At 36.5% G+C, this 15,076-nt stretch overlaps 1 protein-coding gene across 9 annotated transcripts in view; it reads left to right on the forward strand.

Annotated features, from left to right (window-relative positions):
• The window catches only part of VPS13C (vacuolar protein sorting 13 homolog C), a 103,737-nt gene that overhangs the window by 51,651 nt on the left and 37,010 nt on the right, over nt 1–15,076 (forward strand). For all 9 annotated transcript variants that reach the window (XM_041123270.1, XM_041123272.1, XM_041123268.1 and 6 more), the window contains 14 exons: nt 541–657; nt 1,198–1,301; nt 1,753–1,920; nt 2,354–2,658; nt 3,062–3,206; nt 4,353–4,509; nt 5,369–5,499; nt 6,554–6,723; nt 7,284–7,522; nt 10,328–10,557; nt 11,341–11,433; nt 12,452–12,817; nt 14,078–14,167; nt 14,588–14,743. In XM_041123270.1, coding sequence (XP_040979204.1) covers nt 541–657; nt 1,198–1,301; nt 1,753–1,920; nt 2,354–2,658; nt 3,062–3,206; nt 4,353–4,509; nt 5,369–5,499; nt 6,554–6,723; nt 7,284–7,522; nt 10,328–10,557; nt 11,341–11,433; nt 12,452–12,817; nt 14,078–14,167; nt 14,588–14,743 — 2,471 coding nt within the window. The remainder of the gene's footprint in view (nt 1–540; nt 658–1,197; nt 1,302–1,752; nt 1,921–2,353; nt 2,659–3,061; nt 3,207–4,352; nt 4,510–5,368; nt 5,500–6,553; nt 6,724–7,283; nt 7,523–10,327; nt 10,558–11,340; nt 11,434–12,451; nt 12,818–14,077; nt 14,168–14,587; nt 14,744–15,076) is intronic.

Raw genomic sequence — 15,076 nt, forward strand, 5'->3', positions numbered from 1 at the left:
TAAGAATGTTTAGTCAGGTCCTGTGTGGCTGATGCATGTGTTTGTAGTGTTGTTTGGGAAATTCAAGGTTTTCTAAACCTAAATCTATTGGGATTGAGTTTACAGTGACTGGCTGTTACGTTTTTGTGTTCTGCAAGCACCTTCAGTTTTGCTGCAGAAACATTTTTCACCTAATATACCTAAATTGGCCTTGCTATTCTATACAAAAAGGAACATTTCTCATGTGAGACGGTGTTTCAAATAATGACATGTACACTGTATTCAGCATACCATTGCGTGAAAACTAGATATTAATGAGGAGGAAAAAACCATAATCTTGATTGTTGTTTTCCTGTGTTGGTGACTGTTCTTGTGCCAGAAGACTGTGTTAATTAAAGACTTATTTCACGTCTTGACTGAAAATTAGCAGTATCTTTTAGGGAATAACCGCAGGTTGCTTTTGGAATAGTTCATATATGTATAAAATGAATAATCTAATATTTGTTTTAAAAAATTGACTTATAATGAATTTCTTGTATGTCTCTTGTGTTTCCTATCCAGTGTCTAGTAATGCAGCCCATGATGATACCTGTGAATTAAAACTCACTGCAAAGCTAAATGCATTCAGAATTACAGTGTGTGATCAGACCTGTAGAATTGCAGACATTAGAATACAAGGTAAAGGGTTTTTATTTAAATATTAGATTAGTTGATTGTAGCAAGAAATACATTATTCCCCTCCATTCATTCACTTCTGAAAGGCTAGTGTGTGCACTGTAGATGTCTCTGTAACATATGTTTGAATACATTTTGATTGTATGATATGATTGCAGTAAAGAATTTTAATAGCGAAAATGCCTGCAAGGGAAGAAAATGTTTGACTCGGAAAAAGAAGGTAATTAATTTCTAAGTGGAGTAAAATGAAAAGAAATGAAGGCACTATGTTATAAATAACACAAGCTTCCATTTTTTAATAGCTAGATCCTAGATAGTGTTGGGAATTTTTACTCTAGTCTTAGAGTCAATTTATGTTGGCAAATTTGTCATGTGTAGTAAGGTCATGTGTCTTGGGCTTAGCATTGGTTCTTGCATAGTACAATGCTGGATTTTAAGCTATTCTTTATATTCAGTAATAAATAATGCTTCTTTTTTTAAAAGTGTTTACTTAACAAATGCACTTCAATAATTTGCTATCTTCTTCATTTTGTCTCAAATCAGGAATGGATGCATCTGTAGCTATGAAACCTAAAAAGATTAAAGTGTTCTCCAGACTTGAGGACATTGTAATTACAAATGTTGATCCAAAAACAATCCATAAAAAGGTGATGTGTTGTGCAGATTGTAAACAAAGAAAAAGACCTAGTCCTTTAAGTTATTTAATGGCAGCACTGTAGTTGATTTGCTGTGTTGTATAATACTAAGTACAACGTAATGTACCAAATATTAAGCAAAATTTCATTGGTTAATTTCCTTTATCTCAGGGAAGCAAAACATGCTTCCATTCAATATTTATTCTCTTTAATCATGTTTCCATTGATGTGTTTAATTCTGAGTAGCATGGGTTAAATATAAAATGTACTATAGGTAACTGAGAAGAGACATACCATAAAATAGCTGATTCAATTTCCTTTTGTGCCTACCATATGTGTCAAATATTGCTGATAAGTTCCAGTTGATCTTTTTGTGGAAATATTTCTTTTTTGATAACTTAAGCAATAATTCTATCACAGATTACTGCCTGGGAGTATTAACTATACGGACTTAATCTTCTAGGCTGTCTCCATAATGGGAGATGAAGTGTTTAGATTTCACATGTCACTTTATCCAGATGCTACTGCAGGGGAAGCCTACATTGATATGTCAAGGGTGGATGGTAAAATGTCTCTGAAAGTGGGCTGCATCCAAATAATTTACCTGCACAAATTCTTTATGTCTCTCTTGGTAAGACACTAGTTTTAGTTCTTTTCTTGACATCAAAAATTTTTTAATAAAATAAAATGTAATCAGCTCTTTGTGACCTGTACCTTGTGGTGAGCTGATCTACAAGCATATAGAAGTGTTTTGCTGAAGACATGTCACTTAAGTTGCACTGCTTTATGGAGGAATGACAAATAAGGAGAAGGATAACAAAACAAGTAATGAATTGAGTTGATAACTTTAATATCTTAAAAATTAAATAGGTAAGCAATGTCTTAGCTTGTGCATGATTTTAAGCTTTTTCTCTTTTGAAACTTCCATGGTTGAATTAGAAGTTTCATATTTCTGCCACAGCTGTACTATTTTTTTTAAATTTACGTTTTGCCTGGGGCTTGCCTTTTTTATAAGGCTTATTTGCTCTCATAGAACTCTTACTTTTTTCACTACCTATCAATAGAACTTCCTAAACAATTTCCAGACGGCACAAGAAGCCCTGACTGCAGTCACCGTCCAGGCAGCAGAAATGGCTGCTTCCAGTGTGAAAGACTTTGCTAAGAAGAGCTTCCGCCTCTTAATGGATGTCAACCTGAAAGCTCCTGTTATAGTTGTTCCTGAATCTTCAACTTCATATAATGCTTTGGTAGCTGATCTTGGCTTAATCAGAGTTCAGAATGAATTCAAGCTAGTGTCTTCAGATGAATCTTCTCTTCCTCCAGTCATTGACAACATGGATGTACAGCTAACTCATTTGAAATTATCGAGGTATACATGGAGTTTTCTTCTGAGTTGTAAAGTGTTCTTAAAGAAAATGGGTCTATGTTCCGCATGCAGCGTTGTTCTATCATTTAAAGATGATAGGTGATAAAAACATACTAAAACCAAACACACACACCCCCCCAACACCCCCCCAACTAAATAAGGGTTTAAGAGTGCTTTTATGTAGGGGCACATGTCCACAATATCTAAAACTTCTTGGAAGGAAAAGAATGATAGGGTAGCAACTGAGTTCATTTTAACTGCATACCTGGGCATAAGTGCATGTAAGCACACATTATTATTAATTTAAAAATAATTATACCTGTAATTATCTAGATTAGTATCATATTAATTGTGATTATGCAACTACTGACTATATTTCGTCTGCTGCTTCCACTGTCTTTTGTAGGTGCATTATATCCACAGATTCTCAACCAGATTCTGAAATTCTGCATCCTGTGAGTTTGACTTTGCTGGTTCAGAGAAATTTAGCAGCAACTTGGTATCATAAAACCCCAACAATTGGTATCAAAGGAGACCTAAAACCAATGCAGGTAACGTCATGGCAAATCAGAGCTGCATCTAAAGTTACGTATATTCTCAGAATAGTACTTAGCCTCATTAAGGAGCTTGCAAACTTGTTGCAATTTGTATTTTTTACAGAACGTTAGAAGACTTCCAGCATGACTGTCCCGTGTATAGATCTGTTAGAGTTTTGATATTGTATAATGAATAATTTTGGTGTAGCTGGGTACAAATGGAAAAAAACGATTTTTATTTTCCTGGGGGTCTGTTGGAGCTATCCTTTGACTCAACAGTCAGTAAAGTCATTGAGGTTATCTGTTGAGTTAGCATGTAAAATCTAGATTTAAGATTTTTAAATTGTTTAATCTGTAATATTCAGGTTGTTTGAGTGTTAAGTAGATTTATTAGAAATTAAAAGGATAGATGTGGATCTCTAATATGCAAGAGTTCAAAATTAAGGTTGATATCTTTGCAGAGGGAGGGCTTTACTTTCTCTTTTCCTACATTAACCATATGGATTTAAGTGGCTAAAAACAGACTGGGGGGCCTTTTAGTTGTTCATAAGCCCTGTTTCATTCCTGTATCAGTGCTGTGGCCAAATGTAACACTGGTGAAGCAGAGAGGAATAAGATATTGAAGGAGTACCAGTAAAAAAAAAATAAATGTAGAAAAAAATGTTCTAAGACTACATATTATGGGCTAAGTGACTGTATTTTGTCACTTATTACTGCTTATTTTTTTCACAATCATATTATATATAATTGGATTCAGATTCATTAACTCTTTAAAGGCCTACTGAATGATGGTTGCTTTAGCGTATACAACGTAAATCTTGGCTTTAATGTTATCTGGTTATGTTTCTGGATTACCGAATTGTTAAGAAGTGCTTATGATCATCAATTACTCATATTTCTAGCAGGTGAAGAGCCTTACAAGACTAGAAAGCGTGTATCATGTGGAATGTTAGTTGTTGTTGTAACTCCTGTTCATAACAAGTAACAAAAGATATTTTAGGAAAAATGGGCAAATTACTTAGGGCGTTTTGACCAGGATCATTTTGACTAGACAGCTTGTTTATGGTGGAAGCAGCGTGTTTTTTCTTCTCACCTTTTGCATACTGTGTTGGAAAGAAATAGTGTCACAAAAAATGAAGTTGTGGGTTTATCACTTTACAGATAGCACTCAGTGAAGATGATCTAACTGTTGTCATGAAAATTTTACTTGAAAACCTTGGAGGGGCTTCTTCGCAGCCAAATACTGTGCAAGAGAACATTGAAGATACACAGATGCTTAAAAAAGGGAAAGTTCCAAATGAACCTGATTTCTGTGAGGGTATGTTCAATTCAAAAGCTGAGTATGTTTAGGCATAGAGCTATTTGCAAAGTCAAACATTATATTTATCTGATGCACTTAAATGTGTGTAAATAAAATCTTTTTCTTAATTTGTTACATATGTATTGTGTACATGAAAAGCTATAAATAAGAAAGTATGCACATACATGGAGTGTGAGCTGTTGATGGTTAAAAGTTTTTGTAGTGTGTTTTTTGCCATTCTTTTATAGGATGGTATTCTTCAGTCCACACCAAGGACTCGTAAGAGTTGCACGTGGTTTAAAAAAAAAAAGCCAAACCAATTACCCCAGAATGTTAATGCACAATTATAACAATTGAGGATATTACTAATATTCAAATAGTGTGTTAATGTAAACAGCGTATGTCTGAGGTTGAAATATTGTTAACACTTTGTCAAAATCTTTTTTTCTCCAAAACCTAACGTTCTCAATGTCAAAAAAATTACTGTTCAACCAATAGCTGAATTGTTACACTATGAGAAGAAACTGGAAGGAAGAGTAGTACAAACTCTTTGAGCAGTCTTGGTACTTTCTGTAGTTCTTGATTAGAATGAACGAAAGACTGCAGTAAATTAATGACAGCTTTTTTTAAGGTTCTTAAACCACTCTGTGCTAGGTAAATTTAGCAAGCATTGAGTAGAACAAAGTGATGCTGAGTAAATAAAAGTGCAAATTGTTCTGAGTAGTCTTCCGGGTTTAGAGCTTTTCCTCGTTTTGTGACTTTCTGATCTTAATTTAAAAAAAAACCCAAACAACAAAAAACCAACCCCAAACCCAGAAAACCACCCCCAAGCCCAATGTTCTAAAGAAATGTAAAAATATTTTCTTTTCACTGACAGGTCCTCTTCTTGCTTTTGGACCAAAAAATGTTTCTACTGTTCAGTCTTCTGCGGAATGTTATACAACGCTTAAATTTGACTTTAATTTTGAGTCACTTTCAGTAACTCTCTACAACAGCGATATGAATCAGGTTTGTGACAAAGCTTTTACCATACAGATGGAGCGGGGAACTTAGGATTCTCACATGGACAGAACTCAGGATAGTAAAAGAGTTTCATCGGTTGTGTTCGTTTTGTAATGCTTGCCTTATGGAGCTTATGCAATTTATCCCAGAAACTTGAGGTTATGGGCAGAGAACATCCTTAATTTGAAGGATGTAAGTGCATTTCTAAAAATCACACTAAAAAACCATAATAAACCAACCAACCAAAACCACCCACCATTTGATTTGGTTATTCAAGCCTTGATTCCAGTTATCCAAAATAAAAATGCAGATTTGAAAGGCAGGAATTGCTAGGCTAGATGATGCTAGTTCTATGCATGGTGCCTATGTAGTTAGTAAGCAGATCCAAGATGTACATGGCCCATACTTCCCTCCTACGTATCCCTGACTGTGAGCAATAATGAACATCCTTCCTATGCTGAAAACGGAAGAGAAAGATGTGCAATGTTGCCTTGTTTTTGTGACTTGATATGCTTTGTCCAGATGTGAGGGCGCTTGCTTTTTAAGTCTTAGTATGTAATGAATATGTGGTAGCTTTGCATTTATAATAACTACAAAGCAGGAATTTATGGTGCTTTTTGTATGAGGGGTGTATAATTTAAAGAAGTTCTTGTGAAATGAGCATCACGAGGAAGAAACACACTGTAATGGGATTTTATTTTAATTTCTTCATATCCTTTCTGCTTACTGCTAAGGTTCTGGTTGTAAATGAGTTAGTGTGATGGGAGCAGAGGGGTCCTCTGGTGGGAGCTTCAGAGTTCAGATGGATTATCCTTTGGTCATGCATTCTGAACAACTGCTAGAAATGTGGTGAATAAACAACTTCACTACAACCCAACTGTTTTTTTTCTGTTTTCTCAGTGAGTTTCTTGGACCAATTTGTATGATTGGAGGACTGATGACAGCAACAGGCTAATCAGATCCTTCATGAATGAATCAAAATGCACATGGCTAGCAGCAAGGGAAACATGCTTATTACTTTGTTCTGTGATAACTACTCCTACTGTTTCTTCTTATGTAGAAGTCGCTGATTTCGCTGCATAGTGACAAATTATGCCTTGGTGAACTCCGACTGCATTTAATGGCATCTTCGGGGAAGATGTTTTCAGATGGCTCAGTGGATATTAATGTTAAACTCAAGGCATGTACCCTGGATGATCTCAGAGAAGGAATTCAGAATGTGACTGCAAGGTAAATTTGAGTGCATCAGAAATGAAAAACCTCCATGCAACTTGTGAGGAAGACTGTTCCCTTGTTCTATGCTTTACTTCACATGGGATTGATAAAACTTAGTAGGGCTGTCAGTTGTTGCCTGTCAGGCTGCGCACTAAACCAATGAATGATTTAATTTTAATAATGTTAAGCAAGTTTCTTCTTTTATATGTTGATTTCCCAGGTTATCCAAAACAAAAAAATATCTGGGAGGCTTGAGTATTACAGTAAACTGTGTAGAACAGCTGAGCAGAGAGCAACCAGCCTCAGCCAGAGTTCTATCCACTGAAACTTTAGTCTGATTGTTACACGCCACATACGTGGTTCCAAAACTGTAGCACACCAACTTTAAATTGAAATTACTCTTCTGTTAGAGAAGTCTATACCCTCTCATTTCAGGAGGAAACACTGATTGCTTAAGTTGTAATTCTTATAAATCAGTGGCATGGGGAGAAAAAAAGGCACTACTTACGCATCCTTGTTTTTCTAGATCTATGTGTTATGATGTTTGAAATATTTCTTATTAAACTTTTTTCCAGAATGATAGACAAGAAAGATGACACAAATGGCAGTTCTATGATAGATATAAGCTATAAGCAGGATAAAAATGGAACTGAAGTCGTTGCTGTCCTGGACAAGCTGTACATATGTGCCAGTGTGGAGTTTTTGTTGATAGTAGCAGATTTTTTCATTAACTCAATGCCAACATCCTCAACGGAAAGATCTGCACAGTTCCAATTAAAGCATGTTGCTTCTGGGAAATTGAAGCCAGAAACAGGTCTGTAAAACTGATTTCCAACCCTCACCCCCACTCCCCTCCTTTACAGACTTCAAACTGAAAATAAATCATCTGAAAGTTTTCAAGATGCTATCTTGCTATCAGACTTAAGAAATGAGTTTATTCTTCACAGTGTGTAAATTGGCCACTGATACCATAAATTGTTGTAAGCAGTAGTAGTTCTAGAACTGCTGTGTTGAGTAGTGGAGTTGTGCTCTCCAGCAGAGCTAAATATTGAAAATCATCATGCTAAACAGGATTTTTAGCCATGTAATATCGCAAAGGAAGCATCCTTAGGGTAAAAAGCACCACGTAGATAGTAGTTAAGGAAGTAAAAAAAACCAACTTACTCTTTAAAGGTGAGTGGCGAACAATGTCTTACCCTTACTTTTGCAAGTTGTGTATTTTGAAACTGTAGGTTATTATTTCAGTTCAGTTATGGAAAACTAAATTTTTGGTGAACAGCTTTCCTCTTTGGTTGAAGACTGAAGGTAAAGCATGATGAAACAAGGGCGAGAAAGACCAGTTCTGAGGTTTTGGTTGTTTTTTTTTTTTGTTTGGTCTTAAGTGATTGCTAGGCTTGCCCGAGTTGTGGTCAGAACTAATCTGTGGGTTGTGTTGTCTAGCTAGTTCCCAACAGCCTTCCCTTTCTTTTGTGGAATTTGGCAGAGTGTTAGGAGTGAGCCTTAGGTTTTGTGAATTGCCCTAGTGATGTCAGCAGTTCACTTCGTCTCCTCTTCCCTTGTTGGATATATGCACAAGTCCTGTGATGAGGGAGGGACGGTACACACTCCAGAAAAATGGCCCTTGAAAGGGCTGCTCAGGACTACCCAAATGTGTTGCTGGCTGCAACCCATGATATCTAGCTTTCTTTGCTTTTCCTGTAGTGCACCAAGCCTCAACTTGGCACCTGTTCCATTGCATAGGTGTGATATTCCGATAATCTCTAGCAAGCGTTGGGTGCAAGTAACCCATGTAATAAGTCCTAGTGTGCAGGAGGGTCACACGCCACTATACTGCCTATCGTTGAGAACCAAAGTGACTTGATCCATCACTAGGTTAGAGAGTCTTGCTTTTAACCGAGATAAATATAATACAATTCTCTCCTTCTGTTTGGAGGCTGAGTGGATATTCAGACAAGAAATTGTATATTGCTAATTTGGTTTCAATTAGTAAATCTTCAGTCTAAAGAAGTAAGTTACCTTGTGTATTGAGACAGAAGATAACTATTTCCAACTTGGCTTTTGTTGTGAAATGGAGTGTTTTGGACTGCTTAAAAAATCACTTTCAAGGGTATTAGCAAACATGATCTAATAGGAATTTATAAAAGTGTGACTTCACAGAATTCAATGGCAAAGTTCACTTTGTTGCTTAATACCTGGATAAAATGTACACAGAAAAATTAAGTCAGAATCAAACTAAAATTCTGTATACAGAGACTGAAGATGCAATGGGGTAAAAAAGAAACATACAAGGGAAAATTGAGTTGGAATTGATTTCTCGTGATCTGTACAGATACCGGGAATGTAAAAAGGTAGGGGAGACCCTCCTGTTGAGTCACAAGGTTTAGAGAAGACCCCCTTGCTTTCTAAACTCCTGTTGGAGTTTAGGTGCAGCTGGATCAACTCCTAGTCCCAGACTTGGCCAATGGTTTATATCTAAACCATATATAGGTTTATATCTAAACCATATCTAAAGGGATTATGAGTATAATAGCGGCTGAGATTCTTTCATGGTTGAATGATGTTCACGACAGTGATTTAAGTATAGATTTGAAAAGCAATATTTGTAATATACTTGCTAGAGAATATTCGTGTTAGTACACACACACATGCAGAAAGACATTGAGATATACATAAGCAAGTAAAAGAGGTATCAGTGAAAATATTCATGTCAAATGCTTCAACATCTTTCTTAACCAGTGAAGGGTTGAGCCTCAAGGAGCGAAGAGTATCAGCCTGAGTCTTGTCGGCTTTCAGCGTCAGACCTCTGATCTTTGCAGCTGAAGAGTTTGAGAGCTCTGAGAGGCATCCTACTCGGAGGGAGATGCTGTTTGCAGCCTGCTGCTGTCCAGTAGAGCTCAAAGGGTCTCACTTAGTACCGCTGTTTATAGGTTCGCAAGATGATTGGCTTTAGTCATCAGCAAATTTGGATTCCAGTAGCACTAGTACTGTTTCACGTGAGTTACGATTCAGATAAGGAAGGCTCCAAGGCTGAGAATGACTTAAGATTGAGATACGGGATGTTCCAAGGCTGTCAGGAGAGGACTGAGATATATCCCAAAGTTGTCAGGAAATGACTAATTTTCCCTACTCCCATACCCAGCCCCTGCCAGGCAACAGGAGTCATTGGTACAGTAAATGCAGCTCCCTGTCTTAGCCATGCAAGAGTTCCTGGTACAGTCAAGGGATGCTTAACCTCCCAACTCATTACACTTACGCTAAGGCCTAGTGAGACTTCCCGAGTTCGTAGATCATCCCAGAGAGGGGGGGAAGAAATGCACCACCCAGCTTTGTAGAGCCAGTGCTTAGGCTGACTACAGTTTGTAGAGCTAATACTGTCTTTTTACCATATTGAAACAAACAATTTCTTCAAAATGAAACTTCTGACCAGTTTGCTGCTGATTTCTGGACACTATGTGATATTCAGTTTCAGCAAAGTATTCCTGTAAAAATTGAGACATTATTTGTTGAATTTGTACCTCTAAAATTATGTAGCAATTTTTATGCTTTGTTTAGATATTATGTACATAATAATGCTTTCAAACCTTTTATATTCAAGGGGTTTTTTTACCTATTTTCACAGAAATATCTGTACGGCCAAATATGACAGTAAAAGCTGTGATCATGGATCCAGAAATAGTATTTGTTGCTAATTTGACCAATGCTGATGCCCCTGCCTTAAAAGTTTCCTTCCAATGTGACTTTTCTCTGACATCTGGAAAGATTGCACAAAGGATGACTGCTCAAGTGAAGGGCTTCAAAGTGTTGGCCTGTGCCTTTCTCAAAGAAAAACAAGACAAGAGTGTTACTACGGTAAGAAAACTTGTTTTTCGTAATGAAAAAAATAATGAGAACTGTTGGGAGGCGTGTCCTTTAGTTGGCATATCCATAGCACTCAAAATCCAGTTTTCATATCATTGATTATTATGAAGATAGGAGGGGACTGGGCATCTGTGGTATGCCATTTAAAGGATAATCTTTTATCAGTAGGTGCAAGACTTGATCACATAGAGCTCTGTCTAAAACCTGTATAGTGCATTTGTAAATTAAATTAAAAGTTTCTTAGTGAAGAAATTGTATGAGGGGTTTTGAAGACTAAGAATACCTCTCTGCAACTTTGTTTACTGCCTGTCAGTTTACTTGTTGCAGTAGAGTATGCTGATTAGCATGTTGTCTGGAACTTCATCTACATACTCCTGGCAGGGAGCATTGAACCACAAAGGTGGCCTGTGTGGTTCATCTCGCACATGGTATCTTTCCTTATGCATTTAGTTTTCTTAAGGATTCAGGGCTTTTTTAACTATATCATCAGCCTGTGTGTGTGTTGGGTTTTTGTTTTGTCTGTTTTTTAAGCTTTATGTCACAAGCTTTTGTTTCACTAACTTTTAATCTTCCAGTACAAAATTGCTCTTGTGCAAATTTGGATGCTGGAATGAAGCACAATAATGCTATGGAAAGAATGCTGTTACTCTGAAATGTGTTGTTATTTTATGGGATCAGTATCCCTTTGGCCTACGGGATTAAAAAATACAAGACCATTTGAAAAGTTTAGATTCCAGGAGTTACCTTAATAATCAAATTATATTTTTCATTCAGGTGTTACGGCCATGTTCTTTGGTCATGGAAAATATGATGCATGTCTCAGGGTTACAAACTGTGGTAGTAACAATAGAAGAACTTACTATAAAGGTAAGATTATTAAAACTGTCTTTGGAAGAACAGGTGTGTTTCTCAAGCTGTAGCTTAGGTTTTTTTTAATTTACTTATTGCTATTTAAAATTTCCATTTTCCCCATTAGTTTAATTCCAGAAATAGGCATTTATCCTTTCTAGAGCTGTGTTGGAAAAAACATTGCATGTTTCTTGTTTTGGCAATCTCTTGGCAAAAAAGGACTAATTTAAATACTTCAGATACTAGGATTTCTCCTATAAGTTTATTCCAAATTTATGAAACAACCCTTCCTCCTGCCACCACCATCACTATTTTTCTCTTCAGAGAGACTTATAAGCAGGAGCACGCACACAAGTGCATGTAAATTTAAGGCTGTTAAAACTTGATTTCCAGAATGATATACAATGTGAAATACCTTGTTCTTAATAGGTAAATTAATAATTGTGTTTGTATTAAAGGTCTTTCTGAATGTAATTTGCTGATTCTCCTATAAAATGTTCACAAATTTGCATTTGTGATCTGAAAAGGTGGTCAGTGGTGAAGTGTTAGAGTGTAAGCAATAGTAGTACATTGTTTCGAAAGCATAAAGCTTTTGACAAATGTACTGTACTGTTAATTGAAGTGGTGGTGTACATAACTCTGCAAACATGCTTTTCTGAACACCTCAGAGATCTTAAAAATAAATTCATATTTTATAATGTAGTAGGGAAAAGGTTGATACTGACTGCTGTTATGGGAGTACCGCATATCTGTAAAAGTGAAATTCCAGTGTGAGAATTTTGTTCTTGAGCCTGTGGGATTGTGAGGGAGGAATTGGGAAATTTTGTAGGAAAGGAAAATAAGAGGAGGTCCATGAATAGATTATGTTTCTTTATCTTGGGATTTAAGTTACATCTCTTACAAGGGTCTTTAATGCTGTGTACCTGTATGAAGAACCCAAGAGTTATTTGCCACTTTCATTTATCATGTATTTTTTATGTTAATCAGTTTTAAAATGTTTTGAGCTATAAAGGATTTTTTTTTTTCTTTGTTCAAGATCTCACCAATAATTCTGAATACTGTGATGACCATTATGGCTGCCATAAAACCCAAAACAGCAGAGGAGGATTCTGGAGCAGCAACTGAAGTTTCTGAGAATTTGTGGGAAGTGAAGCCTATAGATCAGTGCAGTGCTTGGTTTCTTGGTGTTGATGTAGCCACAGAAGCAACAGAAACTTTTAAGGACCATGAACATATTCTGAAACAAGAGAAATTTGACATTGTAGTGAAATCAGTTCAGATCACTTTGGAATGTGGTCTGGGACATCGTACGGTCCCTTTATTGTTAGTAGAATCTGTGTTTTCAGGTGTCCTTAAAAACTGGTCCTCGCTGATGGAGGTCACGGCTGATATGTCACTGGAGGTATGTAGAATCAAATTGTTAGCAGTTTAAAACACTTCTGCACACTTCATATTGTTCAAGTAACTTTTCAGTACACTTTCTATGTGCTAAATTATTAGGTTTAAACAGTAATGCTCTTACGATTTTTTTGGTAGTCAGCCAAGTATGACTAAGCATAGTGTGGTTTTTACAGAAACTTTGCAATCAATAGTAGATTTTAATGGCAATTGCTAGTGTGGAATAATCTAGTCCTCTCTATTTCTCTATTTTTGCATATTCACTTCTTGCTGTATGAACAATGAGCTTGGCTTAGTTGAATATTCATATTTAACTCTTATTGCCCACCTTTTTGTGTTTCTCTAGCATTCTGTTTATTGGTAAGATTGAAGTTATACTCTTTTCTCAAAATCTTCTCTGCATCTTGGATTGTAATCACACCATATTTGTTTTGCCCCCTATTGCAACCTTTTTCCCTAAGATACAGTAAATTCCCAGGTAGTGTAAGTCTCCTATGGAGGCAGCATGTTAAAATTTCATACAACCAGATGCTCTGTGCAGTAGGTTAACTACATCTTAGTTATATTTTGTCAGTTTACCAGATGTGCCTCATAGTCTGTTCTGTACTGAATATACAAGTAGCCTTCTTTCATTGCTAGATGTGCATATCGTAATGGAGTACAGAAGATCATATATAACTGGGGGAAGGCACTGCGGTTCCAGAAGTAGGGAGGGATGAGGAAGGCAGCTGAAAGGGAGCATTCAGAAGTACTTGGTTCACAACTTCTATTCAGATTTGCAGTGGCTGAAGGGAGGTGAAAACTTGGTGTAGGCTATGAGTTAGATGAATTGTTCCAGTGGACCAGATTCAGACTAAAGTTTGCTCATACTAATTGTTATTTCATAGTACAATGAGGTACTTGTGGCATTTTCTGTGGCAGTTCTGATCTCAAAGGCATTCTCTCAAACAGTGTAGGAGAGGTTAGAGACTGCATTATATTAAGTGAAGATGTAAAAAAGATACGGAACTACCAGGCCGTCTGGTTGCTCTAAAAGCAAGCCAGGTAGTCAGTTCTTCAAAAACGATGTCACTTAGGGAAAAGGTATGATATATTACACTTCTGTGTATTAATTTTGAAACCATTAGAAGGCAATGCTAGACCTCCAAAATGTGAAATGAAGATTGATTGTTTTCTTACTAATGTTTTTTATACTAAATGCTTATTGGAAGGAAGTCAGTCCATTGTTTTTAGATGCCTTATTTAATTTTGATTCTGTCTTTAGATTCATTATTACAATGAAACCTATGCAGTGTGGGAGCCGCTTATTGAACGAATTGAAGGAGGAAAGAAGCAATGGAGTTTAAAGCTGGAAGTATGTGAACATACTTGAAACTATGTGAAATAGTTTAAATAGACAGCTATTTCTTAAAAGTTTTATGTGACAGAACATTGACCTTTTGAATGTTGTTGCTTTGAGGGAGCTATGCAATTTCACATGAAAAAAAAATCAATCTTTAGACATGTCAAGGCTTTTCTGAATGATGTTAATTGTCGAGTGCATGGGAAAATGTAGCATGTAACCACACATACAGGGAGGAAAGAAAATAACTTGCTTGCCTTCAATGTTGGTATAAAATGTCCGTGTTTGTGTAAAGTGTCTGAGATTTACAAGGTAAAGCAGGCTTTCCTTTGCTTGATGGAAGTGTCAGATGTAGGTCAAGTTTTTTCCTGTTTTAACATAGGAGAAAGTAATCTACATGTTCATAATGGCCTAATGAAATTTTTGTTCTAGATGAAGACTAACCCAGTCCAAGAGAGAAGTTTGATGCCTGGGGATGATTTCATTGTTCTTCCTGAGCCACAAACTGCAGTTAACATCTCTTCGAAGGATACAATGAATATAACAATATCCAAATGTTGTCTTGCTGTTTTCAGTAATTTAGCCAAGGTAGTCCTAACAGGCAAACGGTGCCAAATTATGTGGTTCTGTAGGAAGTTCTGATTTTATTTTAAAGAACTTTCTGTGCTGCCAGTCACAAGCCAATGACTGTTCTGCAGCCCCGACAAATGTTATCTAGCAGGGCTGAGGAGTTTTACTCTGATTAGTCCTTTAGAGTTAGCAAAAAGGTGGTGCTAGCTTTTGAAAGAAGCTATTTCTGTGTTAAAAGAACAAATGTGCTTATGCAGGGCTTAAGCCTACAAGCAGGCTGAATGAAAATAAAACCCTCCAATAAACACAACTATTTCCTACAATACTACTTCTGAAATATTAAAGGAGAAA

This window comes from Aquila chrysaetos, chromosome 5, assembly GCF_900496995.4.
Source record: "Aquila chrysaetos chrysaetos chromosome 5, bAquChr1.4, whole genome shotgun sequence".
Taxonomy (NCBI): Eukaryota; Metazoa; Chordata; class Aves; order Accipitriformes; family Accipitridae; genus Aquila; species Aquila chrysaetos.